Consider the following 23,694-nt stretch of genomic DNA (forward strand, 5'->3'; position numbering starts at 1 on the left):
ACTGTGACAATTTCTCTTGGTCATGATGCTCTTATTTCATTTAGAAATGCCACAAATACATCCAGTTAATGCATTAAATATGAAAAGACTTGCTGAAGAGACTCAATTTATTAATGATTCAGTAGAACTTCCTAAAACATCTATTTGGAATTCATTTATAATTCATTTCACAGCTTAGCTGCGGTTCCCACAGGGCAAATATTTATCAAATATTACTCAAATATTATTAATATTACTCAAATATTACTTATTTTTTAAGTCCTCCCTTTATGTTTATTTGTAGAAGGATACTTTTCTTTTCCAAATAAAGGCTAAACTTCCTACAAGCATCCATCCGTCTATTGTAATTTAATGTGCAATTCCTGATACGGTGACAGTAACGGGTTTTCAGATATAACACAGTACACTGTGCAACCAAACAAAAGAATAGTTATTAAACATAATAGCTGGCTATAAACTGAACAAGACACACATTGAGTACATCATAAATATTTATTAGAGAGTAACCATGGTAATTAATAAACACAGTAATCAAAATAAGAGGGAAATAGCATCTGAAAACCCTGCCATTGTAAGAAAAACTTCACAGCTCACCTACCAATGAACCACACACAACCAAATGGATATTTTCAGGATGAAAATCAGAATATCTGGCCTGGCTAGCACCGGCGGAGTACAGAGTATCTTGAATAGGGCTGCCATCGTCCCTAACGCTGACAATTATAGCCCCTAATGCCAATGGCTCATCAGAGCTGCAGAGTAAGGGCTAAAATGAGTTAGAAACATCTAAGTGTAAACTAGTTGTGCAACCTTGCTCAAATTCAGTTCTCCGTGCCAACTGCAAAGAAGAAATAACACCTACCTGGAAGGGCTGTTGTGTAACTAGACTTATTGTGGTGATGCTTTCCCAACATATACAAATCTCCAATCATATGGTACACCTGAAACTGTCGATAATATACTGCTATACGTCAATTATATCTCAATAAAAAATAAACAAGAGGGTTGTTGTGACGATAAAGATGCGATATGTGACATACTCTACGAGCTCCCTGGAACAAAGCCCACATTCGGCACCTGGGTCTTCTTACTTTCCTAGTACAGCGTCTGTGACTCCTGAGACTGACATCACCACACCCACTACCACCCCTGCTTCTATTCTTGCAACCATGAAGCATCCCCCTTCTCTTTAGTGGTCACAGGTAATAATTCAGATTCTTTGGAGCTAAACACTTCAGGCCCAGTGAGATAAGCCTAATAAATAAAATAGACAATAACAAATGTTGGTAAGGATGTAGAGACACTGGAACCTTTGTATACCGCCGGTGAGAATGTAAAATGGTGCAGCCACTTTGGAGCACGACATTAAACAAAGAATTATCATAGGACGCAGCAGTTCTACTCCTAGATATATGCCTAAGAGAAGTGAAGACATATGTCCACACAAAAACACACACAAATGTTCACAGCACCATTATTTAAAATAGCCAAAAAGCAGTGGTTAAGAATCCACCCACCATTGCAGGGGACACATGTTTGGGCCCTGGTCCCCTGCTCCACATGCCGCGGAGCAACTAAGCCCGTGCGCCACAAGTACTGAGCATGCACTCTAGAGCCCGTAAGCCACAACTACTGAAGCCCGCACGCCTAGAGCCCGTGCTCCGCAACAAGAGAAGCCACTGCAATGAGAAGCCTGTGCACCGCAACAAAGAGTAGCCCCTGCTCACCACAAGTAGAGAAAGCGCGTGCACAGCAACGAAGACCCAACACAGCCATAAATTAATTAATTAATTAATTAATTTAAAAAATAGCCAAAAAGTGGAAACAACCCAAATGTCTACCCATGATGAATGAACAACATGTGGTACATGCATACAATGGAATACTATTCAGGAATGAAAAGGGATAAAGTACTGTTACATGCTACAACTTGGATGAAACCTTCAAAACATTACAGTAAATGAAAGAAGCCAGACACAAAGAGTCACGTATTACATCATTCCATTTATATGAGATGTTCAGAATAGGCAAAGCCATAGAGACAGAAAGCCGGATTATCAGGGGCTAAGGTGGAGGTGTAGAACGAATAGTGATTGCTAATGGACACGAGCTTTCTTTTGTGGGGGATGAAAATGTTATAAACTTAGATAGTGGTGACAGTTGCACACTTCTGGGAACGAACTCAAAACCAATACATTTTACGGTATGTGAATTTTGTTTCAAAAACCTGTTATAAAACAGAACTAATCAAGCACATATGGGCAACTATATATTTAGGGAGTGGCAGAAAAGAACAAAGTCTGTCTTTGCTGGGTCTGCTGTGCTCTGCCATGGAATGCCAGGACCACACAAACCTCCAGGCAGGACAGGCAACGTGAGCTCTGCACAAAAGACACAGTAGAGTGGTGTTACAGATGAACTCCACTCCCTGTCCTAGACATCTGCTCTCCCTCTAGCAAGTGGGGTAGTTATGACAAAAAGTAGAACGTAACAGTAGGAGCAGGAAGAATATAATCTCTAGGGTTGAAAAACCCTGTTTGAAACCCAGGGTTTAAAGCCTGGTTCCCCCATATACTAGCGTGCTACCTTGGACCATTTACTTAACCTCTCTGAGCTTCAGTTTCCTCATCTATAAAATGGGTACAAGAGTACCTTATATGTCGCCCAGTGGCTGCGAGGATACACTACTGTATATAAAGCCCTTAGAAGAGTGTCTGACACCGTCATCACCATCAGCACTAAGATCGCTCTTGCTGTTCACCAGGCTGGCCCCCAACACTCAAACCCAGGCCCGTGGCACAATCGCACATGCTCCGTTAGCATCCCCGGGGACTCCCTGCTTTGCTCACCAAGTAGCCTGGGCTTGTTTCCTCTCCCTCTACTGATGACAATTACTTCATTAGCACAGAAAACCAGGGCCCCCGGGAGCGCAGCCCAGGGCACCTGCACTGACTAATAACCACAGCGGCGGCCAGCTGATGCCCTACAAAGGGCAGGGCACAGTTCCAGGAGTTTTGTACACAATCTTCATCCAGATGCTCAAAGCCAGCCTGGGAGGTGGGCACTGTGAGCCACATCACTCTCCAGATGAGGGAAGTGCAAATAAGCTGAGTAACTACCAAGTTACCAACACGGTCAGAGCTGGAATCAAACCTGACCAGTGTAACCTATGGTGCTTTCCTGTGCAGGAGGCTGAGTTAGATTTCCAAGGGAAGAGGAGTCGGGAGAGCAGCTGAGCATGAGCGAAGAGTGCTTTGTGACTATCACAACTGTCTCATTCAAATGGGAGGATGCCAAGGTACATTCCATGCCACTCATCCTTCACTCCTTCCCTCGTTCACACATACAATAAGCATCTATCACATGCCAGCGATAAAAACAGTGCTTGAAGGATACTGACATTAAAAGAGGAAATTGTGGAACCATATAACCAACACATTAATAAAGGAACAAAGGGATGTCCCCGGCCAAGAGGAGACCAGGAAAGGGTCAACTGCTTTCTCAACTGGCAAAGATAACCCCACCACTACCTTCAATCTACTTAGACAAGAATTCAGAGAAAAACCTGACACTCATTTTCAACACCTTGTATTCCCTGGGAACACCCATGAATGGAACTTTAAGCCATGCTTCTGAACCTTCTCTATAATTTGTTTCCATTCAGACATCTGCGCCAGCCCCCAGACAATCCCCTCACCTCCACCTCACGGGGCAGGACAAGCACTTACCCAGCTGCGGGCCTGCCTGGGGAGGGACGGGGTGGGGGCCATGGCGGCAGGTGTTGCAGGAGGTCAGAGGCTCTTTGGGAGACCACAAGTTTTCCACAAGCCCAGAGACACCTATATCATTCCAAGACTGATACATTCTGGCAGACTGAAGGGTGTGTGGGAGCTATGCACTGAACATTTTCTAAAGCACCATTTCACATCTTAATTTAGTCCTAAAATCCTAAAGGGTTTCCATTATGCCCACAACCACAGGGGTAACACTTAGGGTTCTAAGCCTGTGAAAAGTACCCAATACTTTTCAACTCTTTTTCTTCTAGTAATGGTCAAAGCAATTTCCATGAAAGAAAAAGAATAAGGAGAAGAGACATGAAATACTTCTTTGGAAGGATGAGCTAAATCTTAAGAGATTTTTAAAGTCCAATGCTGAGATGGTAAATAAGGAATATACTAAACTTACTTTAGGAGCTAAAGGTTTTCAAATGGTATTTTACGGTAATACTAATCCAATATGATCACACTGTAAGCTGACAAATACGTTAAATTGGATACTACTGTATGTATCTTAGGAACCACAAGAAAATAATCTGTGAATTAAAATTCTAAATAACATTTTATGTACTATTAAGATTAAGCTTTTCCTATAAATGCAATAACTTTATAATGAAAGTTAAATAAGAATTTAAAGAAAAAAACCTGATGCTCATTTTCAATAATGAAATATTACTGAATTTATAAAGTAATTATGATATCCAAAAATCAATCCCACAGTAAGTGCTATAAGAGTAAACAACAATAAGGGACTTCCCTGGTAGTGAAGTGGTTAAGAATCCGCCTGCCAATGCAGGGGACACGGGTTCGAGCTCTGGTCCAGGAAGATCCCACAGGCCACGGAGCACTAAGCCTGCGTGCCACAACTACTGAAGCCCACGCGCCTAGAGCCTGTGCTGCCCAACAAGAGAAGCCACCGCAGTGAGAAGCCCGCACACCACAACGAAGAGTAGCCTTCGCTCACTGCAACTAGAGAAAGCCCGCACGCAGCAGCGAAGACCCAACGCAGCCATAAATAAATAAATTTTAAAAAGAGTAAACAAGAAAAAGCTACAAGTAAGAATTTATGCAATATGATTAAATTTGAAATAAAACCTTAATAACAATGTATGTGGGAGAAAATACCTATAACATATTATTCCTGAATAGCGTTTAGCACAGTTTTCATTTGTCAGAAAAATATAGGACGTTGCCAATATCTGCTTTTGCTAATCCATGGCCAGGCCAAATACGCATCTCTATGTTTTACTAAAATGTACGCACTGATTATTCTCTATGAGATGAATTAGAAGTTGTTTTCAAATTAGGCATATAGCAAATAAGATTTCTTTTAAATTATATCAAACTTAAATTATATCGAACTTAAATACACCTTTCTTAATAATTTCTATAAATATTCGTTGGCTTCAATCTTTTTATTAATATGAAAATAAACTGTGCTTGGGTGGAAAATAATTTTTGAACTGTCATATGCTGTAGAAGATTTATTGAATTCCATAGATGCTTTCAGCTTTCTGTAGAAAAAAATGAAAGCCTTTCACTTAAGGATAATTTAATTTTGAAGATGTGTATATTTTTAAAAAAACAGATGTCACAGCAAGGATGATATAGAAATCTGTGAATCAAATTTTCACTTCAAAATCTAACCTTTTGTTTGAATAGGAGAGAACAAGGAGGTAATCGTCTTGTTAAGGTGTTTAATGACAACAGTTTCAAGAAAAATCTGATAATACCAACAAAAAGAAGCTTTTTTTAAAAAAAGGAACAAAATGTGTAACGTCTACGCAGCAAATCCAAACAGGGACGTGTAAGAACCCTCTGAAAATCAGTCGTGTCTAATCTACAGAGGCCCCTTCCACACACACTGGCTAGAGGACCTTCTACCAGAGTCTCGTGACCAGCAGTGAAGTCAGGCCAGTTCGATTCTCCTGCTGAGATAAGAAATCAGAGCCTCTGAAGCCAGTCTCACAGGAAACGCAGGGAAAACGCCAATACAATATCGTACTAATCCAAACGCGTACCTTTATTCTTTGGTCATCAACATCTATAATCGTAGCAACACGAATTAACCTGGGGTTTCGTTTATCCACGACTTCAAGTTTCATATTCGGGAGAAAACCGTGGGGCAACCGCTGTAACATTACAAGAGCAACAAGTTATGCGAAATCCAATAATTCAGATGTGCTACTAATGTTTTCTAAAATATGACTGTTCTAACTTTACATCAGATATTTAATACAACTGGGAGTTACTTTTAAGAGCACATAGACCTTCATGCATATTATTTTAACCATTTTCATAAAAACCTGCAGGAGGAAAAAGAATATTTTGGTAATTTTCAAGATAGCTAAAAGACAAAGATTAAATCATAAATTCATTAATGGTCACAAGTTCAAAAAAGGATCTTATTATAATTTATCTATTGGTTTAGATGTTTTTTTTTTCTAAAATTAACCTTTTAAATTAAGAAATCATTGACTATTATCACTGCCCAGTTTTGGAGTGTAAGACACAGAAGGCAAAATTAACAAATAATTAGAAAGGATAAGCATGATCCTTTAAATTTTAAAATAGGTAAAAGCTGCCATAATTATAACAGCTAAATGTTTTAAAATCATACCACAATGTAATTTAAAGTCATAATCTGTGCTTTTGGTGCTTCGTCTTTAACATAAACATGTTAAACTGCATTAATTTAGGGTTTCTTCCAAGTCTTAAAATGCTGGGAACCAGGAGTCTACAACGATGGACACTCAGGAAACACTAAGGAAAATGGAGTGGGGAAAAAGTGCACTGGGGCTTAGCAAATCATTGAAACTGAGGAAATTTACCAAAAATCAGTCAAAAGACAACTCTGCCAGTGTTTAAGGATGGCAAAAAGTTTCACTTTGAAAGCTATTACACATAAAAGTGTTCAGTTGACTTTCTTGAAAATGAAAGGGTACTGAATTTCTCAAGTCTAGAAAATGGCAGTAGGAAAATAAAACTTTTGATAATGCCTGACTTACAAAACAGTTAAATCTTTCTACAATACCTGGTTTGTTCCTCTCCAGCTTTTGTGGAAGCATATTTGTTTCTAAAATGCATTATTATGTCTACTAAATGGAGCATACTGACTATAATTAGGTCTCTGATCCTTGAACATATTTCTTTTCTCCCCGAGGTCACCATGCTGATAACAAAGGTAATTGTTTCATATTGCAGATGCCAAAGACATACAGCTTGAGGTGAACCCTTAATAACCCTGTGACAGAGGCTGGAGGTTGCCTTTTAACTGAATCTTTTCATAATATGATTTTCTTGTAATTTTCTTCTTGGAAAAGTAAAGTGAAGTTTTGACATAAAGCAAGAGAGAAAGTGAGACTACAAGCAGCTGGTATTTTTGCTTATTGAATTTTTGCAATTCTTAAAACGCTTTCTAGCACGCCAGAACTTCTAGCCCTCTTAATTTGATTATACCTCTTCCTCCAAATTCGACCTATTTTAATCAATTGTTTTAAAAAATGAAATAGCATTCTGTTTTAAACCCCTTTTGATCTTTAGAAAACTCTCAGTAAAAGAAATCACATGGAGAAGCTCACTATATAACATTCTGATTAAAGATGAGTCAGGGACACATCGCTGAAAGGGAACAGAGCTTGAAAACCACTGGTTTAGAACATAAGTATCTCTAACTATGCTATCAGTACACTTTCTTTATACTTGGTTTAATCCTGGAATAAATGGGTACGTACAAATTTGAACTTTACAAGTTGGTATTCTGACAAATTGCTAAAAGCAATGTTCCCTCAAAATAGGTGAAAGGGTAACACACAGGGGCTACATACACTCCATCTATTTTATCCCGGCATCATCGACCGTCAAACAGTCCCTGAGACCGAAAGCTCAGGGTTCCCACTCAGAGGACCAACAGACCCAGAAAGGAAGGGCTCAGTCATCAGAGGCTGAGGGGGCTTCCAACCGGACTTCAAGGAGGGAAATCGTCACCTGCACTGGTGCATAGGAACAACAGTAAATGAGTCACCTCCTTTGCATTTTTAACTGAAAAGCAAAGCAAATTGGTCATGGAAACAACACTTGAATTTAAAAGGAGAAAACTAGAATGATTTTGAATTGCCAAATGAAGGCACCATTCCACACGGACACTGTTGAAAAAAGCTGGGAGTGCTACACATCCAAACTTACCATTTTAAAAACTCTGGCAGGTACTGCATTAGTTCGAGTAGCTTCCAGATATTCTGTCCAGGAAAATTTTTCTGGCTCAGGATAACCTGAAAAATAAATAAATATCAAATGATTACTCACTGATATTCCGATTGCCATATACTATGAGACATCTGCTAATAATAATGCCCACAGTTAATTGAATGCTCACTATTCAATAGCCCCTGTTAAGAACGTAAGTCTGTGATAACCTCTGAGAGGGCTGTTCCGCCCCCACTATGCTCGTGTGCATGCATTCACTGGTCCATGCATTCACTCCATGAGTGTAAGCAGGTGAACCGAGGTAGAATGGGGGTCTGAGCACTGGGCAGAGCCAGGCCACCCCCAGGAGGCCTCTTGAGATGCTTGAGAAAACTCACAATCACTGTCTGACCTCACTCCATGAACTGATGACCTTTCCAATTCCTCCAATAATTCTGCTTCGATTAGGGTTTTATTCTCATAATTAAATGTTTGTAATTACAATTTCCCAGGTTAGTTATTTATCATTGCAATTTTAAAATATATATTGGTATAACATGATATAAAGCACGCTATGTTTAAATATTTCTGTCTAATTGGGTTTCTTGTTTCTCTTTATGCTGTGTTATTTTATTCCTAATTACATTTGCCAGAGGTCCGTCTATATTACTGTGTTGTTTTCTTTTTCCTTTCAAGAAATGAGTACTTAGACTCACCCATCAGATCTATTGTTTTCTTTTGTCTCTCCTAACTATTTCGTTTGCTGCTTTTAGTCTTATCACCTCTTTCCTCATACTTCCCTTAGGTTTGTTTTATAGTTATCTTGCTAAACTGAATTATAAACATAATTATTTTTATTTCTTTAAAAATAATATAAGCATTTAAGGCTATGAATTTACCACTGCTGTCCCTCAATACAGCTTTAGACATCTGGACAAACTTTTAGGAAATATTTATCTTTCTCACTTTTACTTTCTAAAAAACAATTATAATGTGTAATTGTCACCTTGATTTAATCATTGGCCAAATATTTAAGAGACAGCCCAAGTGGTTAATTTTTTTTTTTTTTTTTTTGCGGTACGCGGGCCTCTCACTGCTGTGGCCTCTCCCGTTGCGGAGCACAGGCTCCGGACGCGCAGGATCAGAGGCCACGGCTCACGGGCCCAGCCGCTCCACGGCATGTGGGATCCTCCCAGACCAGGGCACGAACCCGTGTCCCCTGCATCGGCAGGCGGACTCTCAAGCACTGCGCCACCAGGGAAGCCCCCAAGTGGTTAATTTTTGAAGCTGTTTAAAATATTAATAATAATTTCCAGTTTACCACATGGTAGTTTCAGAATATCACATAGACCGTACAATTACTATTTGGGAGACTTTAAGATTTCTTCTTGGTATAACACAGGATCAACAGTTAAAAAGTATTTAAAGTATATATCAATACATACACACAGATATGTTTTAAGGTGTGATATCAATATGCATTAATTCAATCTAAATAGCTGTATTACTCAAAAATCTGTTTATTTCTTATTTAAGCAAAAAGCCTGAAGCAATATGCAGGAATCTCTAAAATAAATTTTCTGTACAGTTTTCCAGTACTTCTGATAATTTTTTTGTTCACATTTAAATGTTTTGCCAAAATAAAATATATTTTTAAAAAATATACAAATCAAGTGGACAGACTGAGAAATTGTCATAAACTCTCCCACGTAACCAGAACATGGGACACCCCGTCCCCATCCCGCCCCCGTCTGGTCACGGCCCCACTTTCCTCAAAGGGAGCCACCTGTTCTGGCTTCTGCCCTCTGAGATGAGCTCTGCTCATTCCCTTTTCTCCTTGTATGAATGGAATCACACAGCCTGTGCTCATCTGTGGTCCTGGGCTTTTGCTCAGTAGTCTGGCTTCAAGGTTCTGTAGACTGCTGTGTGAGGGTTGTTCATTTTCACTGCTGCATAGTACTCCATTCAGGGGTACCTCACAATTTATTCATCCTTTCTACTGGTGATGGTCATTTGAGGAGTTTTAATTTGGGGGCTATCACAGAAAGTGCTGTTACAAATATTCTCGCGTGTTTTTTGCAGGAACCAGAAGTATACATTTCTGTTGGAATGCATCCAGGAGTAAAACTGCTGGATCTTGGGGTATTTTGCATCACATGTTGACCTTATAATGTTTAACATATAAAAGCATATGGAATATTCAATAGTAACTGCACTTTTTATTTAATATAGAGAAATTTTACCTTTTGGACACATTTATTGCATTTTGCCTCAAATTCTCCTTTTTACTAAAAATTAAATTGTATGCCATTTGGTTATTTTCTGTTTATGTTTGTCTGATAAAATTTTGCCCATCTTTATCACTTTTATATTATTTTGTTTCAGGTGTATCTGTTAAACACCTCCTAAGTGGATTTTAAAAAACATTTACATTTACGGGTTTGCTTTATCTAACTTCTGTAAACACATTTAAGCTGGATTTTTTTTTTTAAATAACTCTTTTAGGATTTCTTTTGATTATTGTCCTTCTCTATGTGAGTTATGTTACATAACTTACGTTTCAATAATTATTTCTGCAGTTGCATTTACCTTTATAGCTCATATGTTTAAAAACCGTCCAAACTCATTCCTTGTATCCTGGGCCTCCACATTCCTGCGTGGGTTCTGAATCTGCCCCTTCAGCATTGGCTCCTCTCTGCCTGCTCCAGGTTCCTGGCCCAGGGACCTGACCGGCAGATTCAGGGCAACGGTGACAAAGGAAACCAGCGTGTGGTGGGTTGAGGGAGGAATGCATGGTGCACAAGACAGGAAGCAACTAGTCCTGCCCCAAGAAACCCAGCTGCTGTTACGAGAGGGACAATCCCACCCTGATTTACGTGATCAATACGTGAAAATAAGAGACTATGGCTATTTTAAGTGATTCTTAAGTACTCACTGCCTCTGTGCGACTCTCTAGAAATGAGCTATGCACGTGCAAAAAAGAGGGAACACATGCATTAGGTCTATCTTCCCTGTTCAGTGAACCCAAGGAAGAAAAGAGCGTCTTCCAGCCCCGGGAGTCTTGCAAACACCACCCATTCCCACTGTCCTCCTCCTGGCCCAGCCCTGAGCCGGCGCACTGCAACGAAGAGCAGCCCCTGCTCGCTGCAACTAGAGAAAGCCCGCATGCAGCAACGAAGACCCAACACAGCCATAAATAAGTAAATAAATTTATTAAAAAGAAAAGAAAACCTTGTCTAACTGGCTTCCATTTACTGGTAACGCCGTAATGCCCGCTCCACCCACACTGATTCATTTATTCCTCACATATGCCTTTTTCTCCTCATTTTACAGGTGAGGCTCAGGGAGCTTGAGCAGTTCACTCAGTGTTGTACAGTTAGGATGCAGAGGAAATGGGATTTGAAGAGTGATGTCTCATTCAGTTGCCCACATCCTTCATCACTGCTCCCCCAGTATTCTAGGGCGTCCATCCTCCAGGCCTCAGGACGGTGGGGCGAGCTCCCCCTGGAGGCCAAGGTGCAGGATCACGGGGAGGGGATGCGGGTGGAGGACGGAAGACAGGGCTACAGGTGTCAGTGCGTTTCTTCACAACCCACCGCATCCCGCACTATTTAGAGTCTGAAATGTCAGGGAAGGGCAACACTGGGAGAAAACCGGGCACAGGTGTGGCAGACCTGAGGGAGGGGACCAGGGACCACACACAGGGTGTAGCCGGGTGCTTAGGACCTCCCCGTGGGGAGAAGAGGGAGAGAGGGGGAAAAGGGTCCTCAGGCAGATGACAGCCTAGGGGGATGGCGTGCGGAGGAGATTAGGGCTCAGGGGCCCTTTCCGAAGGCTGAGGACCACGTCCGGAGAAGCCGTGGGGCTCCTCCTGGAAAGGGCGACGCCCGCCTCCTTCCTGGTGTCAGGAAGCTGGGGGGACAGAGGTCAATTCCAGAGCTTTGAGTTCAAGAGATCTAAAGTCAAGAAAAGCCCTTAAAGAGGATACACACTCAGGGAAACTCAAGGCCAAACCAAGGAAAGCATAAGTGAAAACTCCTAAATCGTGTCATTCCAAGGGCTGCCTGCATCACCCAGGAAAGAAGCAGGTCCTCACCCGACCCCAGGCCCTGCACAGCCGGCCTCCCCTCTGCTGCCACCGGACGCCACGGCCTCCTCCCCCTCGAGCTCTCCCCCCGAAGGAGACGCCCCCCCACCGCCTCCCCACTCCCCAGATACCCACCTCCTCTAAGCTGCTATTCCAGTGTCACGACCTCCTGAGACAGGCCGTGCCCCTCCCCACCGCATCACCCGCCCTATTCTTCTCCACAGCACTGACCCCCTAACTATTCATACTTTGCACGTTTCTCTTGCCCATTAGAATATTACTGCCTTCTGACAGAAATTTATTCACGTCACTGCTATTTTCTCTGAGCCTAGAACAGCGCTGTCATTATCACGCAATAACTATTTGGTAAATATCTGTTAAATGAATGAAATGTATTTCCTGAGAAGTCTGCATTGAATACTGCGGTGACTGGAGCTGGGACGACGCTGCTTTCCCGCTGGCGCTGCTGGGATTCTGAGGCACCGTTAGGACAGGATGGTGCTCCTGAATCAGCCCTGGCTCAGCTCCCAAGCAGCACTGCAGCCTGGACAGAGCCCAGGCAAGGCATCTGATTTGCGGCATCTGTACGGGCAAAGAGCACTCCTCAACTTTCCACGTAAGAAAGGCCAGCTGAAGGGTGAGACTGGTTACAGGCTCTTCTTACAACGACAGCCTAAATCAAAACATAATTCTGCCACCGGATCCCTCCTTCTAAAGAACCGGGATCATGAATAAATAGCACAAGTCCTTACGTTCCTGACCTTCTGGTCTGGGCAACCTGTCCCATGGAAGCAAGACAACAATAGTTATACCAGGGGCCAATTCCGGAACCAAAAACCATTGGTGTCCCAGGACAAGCAATTTTTAAGTAATGGACAATAGTGCTGTTTAACAACCAGCAATAAACAGGGATCTGCTAAGAGTCTTACCAAGAAGATTCAAGAAGAATGGACAGAACATTGACCATAAATACATGCTGGAAGGACTTAAGAGTCCTCTTCATCTAACTCTTCATTTTATTGATGAGGAAAGTGAGACCTGGTATTTTAAGTGACATGTCAAAGGCAAGACAACTAATAATGAAGCCAAAGCTCGAGCCCAGGTCTCCTGATCTGCAATTTACAGAGATCAAGACCTGCAGAGAGCTGCTCTGAGGCCCAGTGATGCTTTGCAGGCTGCCGGGCACTGGGCAGGAGAAAGCACCAGCATCAGCAGGCAATGAGGGCCGGACCACCAGAACCAGGGAAGCCTGAGTGGGTTTCGCCATCATTCTGAGAGACTGATTCAGGCAGCGCTCACAAGGCAGAGCAGGGACTTGTCCAGACTCCGGGCCTCCCAATGGTAGAGACTGAGAAAAGCCACCACTGACTGGGACCTGCCCTCTGGTTCTGCACACAGAGGGGCCAGTTATGAAAACCATCCTAACACTGCATGACCACCAAGCATCCTGGGTCAGACACTGTACACCACTGACCACCAGACGTGAGGACAATCACGGTTAAGCCTACTTCAGGTTCCCCCAATTTGGTTTTCAAAAGACACATCGAAACTCACCTCACATTGACCGTACCGTAGATGCCAGAAGTCCTGGACTCTCATTCAGCTCATTACAATTAAAGTTAAAATATCCTTTCTGGCCAAAGAATACAAATTAGACCCCCTAATATTTATAACAGGACATCAGATCTGCTACTTGGTCGTCAGTCACATGCTAAAGCACACGGAGAACTCTTGGGTCTATAGTGTGGACGAGCAGTACCTCAAGCATGTGTCAAAGAGCTCATTTTGCTCAAATTATGGCTGAGAGGAACTGTTTTCAGCATAGACTGAGGAAAGAGAGATCACGGGAAGCAACCAATCTGTACCACCCTGGCCAAGCTCCCAGCAGACTTGTCTTCAAAAAGCCCACGGCTCCCACAGCACCTAATGCAGCCCAGGCATTCGAGATGGGGTTAATCACCTCTGTCTCTGTCTCACTCCCCCTGTCTGTCTCTCAACAGCTAACATGATAGAAAAACACATTGTTTATTTCGCTCCTATTTTTCTCTCAATGTCACTAACTACATAATATTTCACTGAGTAATATTCTATGACTAACATAATGACCCCTGTACGTTATGTCTTTACCATTCTTTGTTACTAGTTTCTAGTGGTATCTCACTCTTGGCAGGCACTTAATTAGTTTTTCTCTGAACTCTCACCTTCCTTATGCCAGTAGACTCTATCTACAGGAAAGAGTACAATGCCATTTAAAATATAGTAATTCTTTGTTTGCCTAGAACAAGTTAACAGTTAATGTTGCAATTAAATAAAAGATTTATTTATACTGTTAAATTTTGCTAATGTAATTTTAGCTTTATAAATTATGAAGTAAACTTAAGTAGTTATTTGGTATCAGAACATAGCTTGCTAAATATTTCTATGTGCTCCTCAAACATCTAGAATATTTGCTAATAACTATGTCCAGCCAACTGATTCTGGGGAATCTAAAGAAACAAACTGCTGTTATTTCTACAAAGTACATTCCATCATTCCCAAATTATCAATCATTATAGCTTTATTTCTGAAAATAAACTTGCATTTAGCATTTGTTCACAACAAGTTTGAGTGCTAGACTTCCAACTTAAAAATGTAGAACATTTAGCTCTGCTCACTTCTAAATGCCACCAAAGTATCAATAAAGGCATCTTTAAATGAACACTTATCAACAGAGAAAATACTGAATTAATTTTGATACAACACATCGTGGAATATTATGTAGGCTTTATAAAGAATTAGAACTATATAACAAATGAGTTGGAAGAGATTTGCCATGAGACATAGTTGAGCAACATAAAAAAAGATGGAAAAAGATGTACATAATATAAGCCCATTTTTATAGCACAAGCAATAATCTAAAAAAAGACATGGGTTCATGAACATACGAGTGTCTGGGTGTGCATATGTGTGCGTATATGCAATGATATGGGAATTAGCAAAATATGCATAGCATAGAATGGCTAATTGTTCATTTCCCTCTTGGGAAAATAGCTGAACTACATTTCCTTTACTCCCATGCATTTGAATGCAGTTATGTAACAGTTCTGGCCAATGCATGTGGGTAGAAATGATTGTAACAAGCTACTTCTGAGTCTGGCGCCAAACCCCTCTCATGTGTAACCATCAGTCCTCTTTCCAATCTCAGGTCAGAGAGAAAGATTCCCAAGGACCTGGGGGAGTCCCAATCCCAGAGTAATTAAACAGAACTAACCCCTATCAACCATTACTGTACTATGACAGGAGCTCCTGTACTATGACAGGAGCAAGAAATCAATTCTTAATGTGTTAAGGCACTAAAATTTATGAAGTGGTTTGATATGCTAGTTAGCTCATGGTAATTAACACGGAGGGATTACCACCAATTGCTATGGGGTTGGCCAAAAAATTCGCTAGGGTTTTTGTAACGTCTTACAGAAAAACCCGAACAGAGTTTTTGGCCAACCCAATACCTACTTGGGGAGAGTAACTCGGGTGGAAGGAGAAATGAACATAAAAAGAAAGTATAAATAAAATGTAGGTAATACAAAAAAATTTAATAAAACTAATACAAGGACATAAAGTCACAATGACAATAGGTAAAAAGCCAAAAGCAGATGAGAACTGTCAACAAAAATTTCTGGAAGTGTGAAAAGGAAATAAGTGAACATTCAGTAACTAAGAATGAAAAACATAAATCTGTTACAGAGAAATGCCAGTAGGGAGCAAGTTAATTTACATTATAGAACCCTGGAAAGCTGATTAAAGACATGAATGCTAAGACCTGAAACCTTAAAACTCCTAGAAGAAAACATAGGCAGTAAGCTCCTTGACATTGGTCCTGGTGATGATTTTCTGGATTTGATACAAAAAGCAAAGGCAACGAAAGCAAAAATAAATGAGTGGGACTATATCAAACTAAAATGCTTATGCACAGCAAAGAAAACTATCAACAAAATGAGAAGACAACCTACTGAATGAGAGAAAATGTTTGCAAATCATTTATCTGATAAGGGGTTAATATCCAAAATATATAAAGAACTCATACAACTCAACAGCAAAACAACAAATTTTAAGATCTTCACAGAAAATTTGTGCCTATATTTTGAGAGATCTGGTCTTGTTCCTTTTTTTTTTCTTTCTTTTTAATGTCTGAATTTTCTAATATTGTTGTTGGAAGAAAAAAACTATAAAACTATGTGGAGAGTAATCTAGAAGTATTTACCTAATGCTTAAAAATTATTTCCAGGGACTTCCCTGGTGGCACAGTGGTTAAGAATCCGCCTGCCAATGCAGGAGACACGGGTTTGAGCCCTGGTCCGGGAAGATCCCACGTGCCGCCCACCTGAGGCGCAGAAACAATAACATAAAACAGTATGGCACCTTGTATCAAATGGCCACAGAAAGCTGTCCCGCAGTTAGCAAACTATGCAAGTTAATTCTTTTTCTGCTTTGGAAGGCTTTTTGCTATTGCATTAAAATGCATTTACTGTAGAACACAATATTTACAAGAAAAGAGAGCCTTGCTAGGTCAGGAACCCAATTTATTTCCGTGGCCCATCAATTCCCAGAGCCCTGCAGACCACAAGAAACTCTGAATAAAGAGCTCCTGTAGGTCTGCTTAGTCAGTCACCTGCCCAATCAAGTAAGCAGCAATTCTAAAGAGCCTTACCCCTCCCCAGCCCCAGCCCCACAGCACTGGTTAAGGCCCACGTTCCTTATTTTCACGTACAGTGAATCTCCCTAGTGGTCATCCCAGCCTCCTTTCTAATCTGGCCTACTATTGCCAAATAAACGCTTAACCATAGTTACATCAGAGATTTGACTATAAACTCCTCATTCCAGCTTTTAAAGATCTTTCATAAAATGGCCTTGATCTACCCATCCTACTAATTCCTGATAAATATCCCAAAACTGAAGTGAAATCCATTTTGGACTCCTGCCTTCCAGAACGGTAAGATAGGAAACCTGCACTGCTTTAAGCCACAGACTTCATGGTAATTTGTTACGGGGCAGTACACCTTCATATAATCTTCTCAGTGAAGCACGTCTTTCCCTTTCTGGCCAGGTGTTACCTCTGACTAATTTCACTGCTACCATCTATAACAATATTCATAAACTCACCAAACAGTCCCCAGTAGACTGTCAGCTCCTTGAGGTCAAGAAAGGCTGCTCACCAGCCTTTCCATCCCACCCTCCCCCGACTAAGGTCCTACATAATGATAGTAACAGATTATAAAAACTGAATAAATAAATCATGGGGAGCACAAGTCAACTAATAAATATAGAAGGAATAATGAAATTAGAAAAGCACCATTTGGCAAATATCACATTAGTAACTAATTCATCTCATGAACATCAACAGATGCTAAAAACTAGCGGGTGACAGTTTGATGAGGAACAGAGTACTTCCATAATCTCAAGTCACTCTCCAGCAAATACATCTTAACCACAAAAGGAAAAGGAGTAATTTTCCAGTGGAGAAGCTTGCCACACACCACTGTAATCAAGTGACCGAGGTCAATGTCGACAGCAAAGGGGCCGTGAAATCGTGCACCACCTGAGCGGATGCCGTGAGAACTGAGCAATGCTTCTGGGACACTCCTCCCCAGGTGCAGAACCCACATCCACTACATCAGACAAGCCCAAGGTGAGAAGCATGTTACAAAACAAACGGCCTGTACTCCAGCAAAGTGTCAAGTTCTTAAGAGTCAAGGCCAAGACTGAAGAACCACTGCAGATTGAGGGACACTAAAGAGACATAAAAAGTAAGCACAACCTGTGAGCCTGGATTAAATCTGTTTTTCTGTTTGCTTATTTGTTTTTTTCATAAAGGACATTATTGGGTGACGGGCAAAGCGTGCATCTTGGCAACTTAATCTCAAATGTTTTGGCAAAGGAGGAGGATTTTTTTTTTTGTTATCGTGACTCTTCTGAATCTTAAAAATTATTTCATATTTTAAATAAAGTAAAAACATTTACAAATCACTAATCAGTGTGAGCCTAATGTTCTATGTCACTTCTCACCTCCTCTTCCCCCTCCCCCAACCCCTACCCTGCAGCCCAGCACGCTGCTCATAACACTGATAATTCCTAAATTTGCCAGGAACTTCCTGCCACCTTACTTTCGTGCATACTGTTCCTTCTACAGAATATTCTCTTCCACCCCATTTCTCACATCCTTCAAAGACTAATGCAAACACTGCTTCCAATGTGAAGACACCCATGTATGAGGTTAGGATTGACCTCTCCCTCTCCTGTGTTCCTGAAAGCTTTCCTTCCATTACCATCAGAAGCCCATGTGCATCAGACCTCACGCAGGGTGGTGAAGGAGAAAGGGCAAGGGAGTTCTAGAGACCAGCTAACAGGGCGTGCTCCCAAACCCCCAGCCCGCCACGTGAGAGGTCCGGGGCCCGTGACCTGACCTCTCTATACCTCAGTTCTTCAACTATGAAACTGAAATCACTGAAAAAAGCTTACAAAGTTGCCATGAAAACAGATAAATGTGTGACACTGAAATGGAGCAGGACCTTGGGCAGGTCCTTGCCCCCCCATGTCCTCAGCCTGCCTTTCGTCTGTAGCAAAGCTCTAGGCAAAGAATAAGTTTAATCAGAGAAGTGAGAAAATGCAGAAGCAGAGGAAAACAGTTAAAGGAGACCAAATAGGGCTTCCCTGGTGGCGCAGTGGTTGAGAGTCCGCCTGCCGATGCAGGGGCCACGGGTTCGTGCCCCGGTCCGGGAGGATCCCACATGCCGTGGAGCGGCTGGGCCCGTGAGCCATGGCCGCTGAGCCTGTGCGTCCGGAGCCCGTGCTCCGCAACGGGAGAGGCCACACCAGTGAGAGGCCCGCATACCGCAAAAAAAAAAAAAAAAAAAAAAAGGAGACCAAATAATAATAGCTTAGTCATTAAGCACAGTCAAGGACCTTCAGTTCCTCCTTAAGGGCTATAGATAATATTCTGAGCCATCTCCTGTGAGCTGTTTTGCAGATACTGAAGCCCCACCAGGTGGAGGAGGATGACGACATGATGACCAAACAAGCTGTGACATAAGCTGCTCCGCTGCACACAATTCCGAGAACTGGCCTCAAAGAAATGGGAACAAACCTTGGAACTAAAGATTAATTGTACTTAAAACAACCAAGATGATGCTGATCAGACCACCACATGACTGATTTCAAGATGCCTGTCAGAGCTGACTGTGCTGCCCTGCTCCCTCCCTCTGCCTATACAGCCCCGAAACCCCCCTTTAAAAGCCCCTGCCCCTCAACAGCCATCAGGAGTTGGTTCTCGGACAGGAGTCCACCCTCTCCCCCGGTTGCTGGCCTCCAAAATAAAGCAAGCTTTCCTTTCCTACCAACACCTGTCTCTTGAGAATTGGCTTTTGAGCGGCGAGCAGCCAGACCTGGGTTCGCTAACAACATCGTATTGGGCATTCAAGAAAAATGAGACCCAAGATGAGATTCCACTTCACAGTCACTAGGATGATATAAACAAAACACAGAGAGCAAGTGTGGAGGAACGTGGAGGAACTGTAACCCTCACACACTACTGATGGGTATTAAAACAGAGCAGCTCCTGTGGTGAAGAGTCAGTAAGTAATTACTCACTAACTACTCAGTAAGGTAAACGTAGAATTACTATATGCCCCAGCAATTTCACTCCTAAGTATATATACCCAAGAGAACTGAAAACATGTTCAAGCAAAAACTCATACACAAATATTCACAGCAGCAGTATCTGAAAAAGTCAAAAAGTGAAAACAACCCAAATGCCCATCAACTGATGAATGAATAAACAAATTGTGGTTTATCTACACAATGAATATTATTTGAAACTAAAAGGAAACAATGTACTCATACATGCTGCACCGTGGATGAACTCTAAAATCATCATGCTGAGTGAAAGAAGCCAGACACAAAAGGCCACATATCATATGATTCTATTTACATGAAATATTCAGAAGAGGCAAGACAAAGAGTAGATTAATGGTGTCCAAATGCTGCAGGGAATGGAGGGTGGGGATAACAGCTAAGTGGCTCAGGGTTTCTTTCTGGAGTGACGGAAACTTTCTAAAATTGATCGTGGTGATGGTTACACAACTCTGTAAATATGTTAAAAAAAAAAACACTGAATCTTACACTTTAAATGGATGAACTGTATAGTATGTGAATTAGATCTCAATAAAGTTTTTACAAAAATATAAATAGATCCCTTCCTTCAGAGCAAGAATTGTGTTTTATTCTTACTTGGTTCTCCACCTTCTGTAAACACAGAAGTCACTGTGGAGATGATGTTTGCTGAACTGAATCTGAGTTCAGTTGACAGCAAATTTGGAGAGGATCTCAGTGCAGGACACCACCCCTCAGGGGGACGTGGTCCCGCTGTCAGTCAACAGGGTCCGCAGGGCTCCCCGTCCACCTGCCCAGATTGAGCGGGAAGCTCGTTGGGGTGGAGGCTCCTGTCACTGACTACAGGACAGACTTTCACACATACAAGACTGTTGAAAAAAACCACTGTTTTAACTGGGAAACAAGTCACTCTGAGAAATAAAGTGTACTGGAAACTTCGTATACATACAAAGCAATCAGAGTTACTTTTAAAATAGCAATACCATTCAAAAGAACTAGAAAAGAAAAAAAGGTAACTTTTAGCTAACAATCTATTAATGTTCTTTAACAGACCAATCTAATTTTTAATTGTACAGAGTTGGCTGTAGGATGTACTACCTAAAACTATGCTACTAGGAGATTTTACTTCAACGAAAGGATCAGATTTACCCCTATTTGTTAGGAGGTGACTGTTAACTGGACATGGCCTGCCCATCACCAGATGAAGATCAGAACCTCACTATGAAGCCCGGCAAGCCGTCTGGACAGGGACTTTTCCTCCTCAAATGTAACATCTGTATTATCAGGGTTTTCTATGCACCTACCTAACACTTTTTTGTCATTTTGTGACTTTGACTAAAATCCCAGCAGATTGCATCTTCTGAAGGAATTTTTTAGTCCTTGTAGAAAGATACTGAGTAGAATATGTAACACCTTGGATTAAACTTACATCAGCAAAATAACACCTTTACAATTTACAGGTCACATGTTTCAAAAACTAATCTTTTTTCCTCTTTCTCTGAAGAAGTTCTTTTATCGGGAATCTATGAGAATGTGAGTGCACACCAGGGGTAACTGTACAGATCAGCACATGCTGTTCCACTTTCAAGAGGCTTAATCGCTCTCAGAAGTACAATTACACACACACACACACGCACACACGTACACAAGCTATGACGAATATAGCAAATACATTTTTTCTGATATGTAATTACAACCATAAAATAAAATTTAATGTAAAAATCTATAGGCATAAGTGATGTGTAAAACACAAATTCACTTTAAGTAACAAATTGTGGAGCCAAATGACTAACAGAAACAAATCATCCAAACAATGTTAATTTCTTATCTTTTCCTATAAACTCTGAATATACATATACAGATATAAAATCTATATGACAGATAATATATATAAAATACAATACATAACATATATGTGTATTTCAAGCAGTTCTAGCTCCAGCCTTGTCGTAGGGGAGAGAATATCTAAAGATTATGTGGGTTGGTAGGTTTTTCTTTTAAAATCTCATGTTTAATTCCCATTTGTGAACTATCTGAGTGCACAGCATTCTATTATCCTGCCTCAGGGCTCCTTCTACCCCATGACCTCAAACCTTTCCTCTCTTGTGCATCTCACTAGGGACTAACATCTCTGGGGCACTCGTGCTTTCCCACAAACCTAGAGGTCAGCATGATCACGGCTCATCACGAGCTTTAAGCAATTTTGTTTATTGCTCAGCTTTAACTGCCTTCACCCAATTGTTACTCACAGCTCCTTTGCATATATTTTCATTACACTCCACTCTCTTGATCATACCTTGATTAAGTGGCTAATCTGCTTGAATTTTCATTTTACATTTACTTCCCAAACCAAATGGGAAGCTTCCTGGCATTCAGTGAAGGCCACTGTGCAGGGCCAACACCCTGCAGCACCGTAAGAGGGGACCCCTTTCTAACATGGTTGAGTCCCCACTGAAGACGAGTAATCATATGACGGATTAGGGTTTTAAATAACCAAACTTCTTGACTTATTGTTCATCCTGTTTTTCCTTAGCACTCAGAGCAGCTTTAGATACTCTAATAGGAATAAACACATTTTAAAAGAGTAGATGACTTTGGGACTTCCCTGGTGGCGCAGTGGATAAGACTCCATGCTCCCAATGCAGGCGGCCTGGGTTTGACCCTTGGTCAGGGAACTAGATCCCACATGTATGCTGCAACTAAGAGTTCGCATGCCACAACTAAGGAGCCCTGGAACCGCAACTAAGGAGCCTTCCTGCCACAACTAAGACCTGGTGCAACCAAATAAATAAATAAAATTTTTTTAAAGTAATGCATTAAAAAAAAAGAGTAGATGACTTTATGAGTACAGACACAAAATTCCTCAATAAAATATTAGCTAACCAAGTAGTGCAGCAACATGTAAGAAAAAATATATTTACACACACACACACACACACACACACACACACACACACGAGATTTATCCCAAGAAGACAAGATTGTTTCAACATATAGAAAGCAATAAATATAATAAAACCATATTAATAGAATAAAGGACGACCCTTTCATGATAAAACAACTAGGAATAGAAGAGACCTTCCTCAATCTGATAAAGGGTATCCACGAAAAGCTCACAGCAAACATCATGTTTAATGTGCAAAGACGAAGTGTTCCCCTAGGATCAGGAACAAGAAAAGCATATCTGATCCTGCCACTATTGTTCAGCATGCACTGGGAGGTCTAGACAGAGGATTCAGGAAAGAAAGAAAATGTATTCAGATCAGAAAGGAAGACGTGAAAGTATCTTTACTTATAGATGACATAATTTTGCATATAGAAAATCCTAAGTAACACACACACACACACATTAGAGCAAATAAATGAATTCAGAGTATAAGGTCATTGCACAAAAATCAATTGTATTTCTACCAAATAGCAATGAACAATCCAAAGATAAAATTAAGAAAACAATTCCACTTACAGCATTGAAAAGAACAGACCAAAGACATGACAAGAAAACAACAGACAAATACCCCTTATGAATACAGATACAAAAGTTCTTAACAGAACTGTAGCAAACTGAACTCAACAGCACATTAGAAGGATTATACACCATGAAACGAAGGAGAAGAAAGTCCCACACAATCTTCTCAATAGATGCAGAAAAAGCACTGGACAGAATTCAACACCCTTTTATGATAAAAACGCTCAGAAAACTAGGAGTAAAAGGGAGCTTCCTTAACATGATATGGGGCATTTATGAAAAACCCACAGCCAATATCATACTTGATAGCGAGAGACCGAAATCTTTTCACCCTAAGATCACCCTAAGACAAGAATGCCTACTTTTACCGCTACATTCAATACTGTACTGGAAGTCCTAGCTAGCATAATTAGGCAAGACACAAAATTAAAGGCATTCAAATTAGAAATATGAATTTTTTGGAACTTTACTATTTTGATAGACTACACAATTCTATATGAAAAAAATCCCATAGCATCCACACAAAAAAACCTACT

At 41.0% G+C, this 23,694-nt stretch overlaps 1 protein-coding gene across 1 annotated transcript in view; it reads right to left on the reverse strand.

Annotated features, from left to right (window-relative positions):
- L3MBTL4 (L3MBTL histone methyl-lysine binding protein 4) overlaps window positions 1–23,694 on the reverse strand; it is a 244,946-nt gene that overhangs the window by 207,731 nt on the left and 13,521 nt on the right. Inside the window, exons 7-8 of the mRNA XM_060170751.1 lie at window positions 7,962–8,047; window positions 5,798–5,908 (exon numbers count right to left, since the gene is read on the reverse strand). Of these exons, the coding sequence (XP_060026734.1) occupies window positions 5,798–5,908; window positions 7,962–8,047 (197 nt within the window). The remainder of the gene's footprint in view (window positions 1–5,797; window positions 5,909–7,961; window positions 8,048–23,694) is intronic.

This window comes from Lagenorhynchus albirostris, chromosome 14, assembly GCF_949774975.1.
Source record: "Lagenorhynchus albirostris chromosome 14, mLagAlb1.1, whole genome shotgun sequence".
NCBI lineage: Eukaryota > Metazoa > Chordata > Mammalia > Artiodactyla > Delphinidae > Lagenorhynchus > Lagenorhynchus albirostris.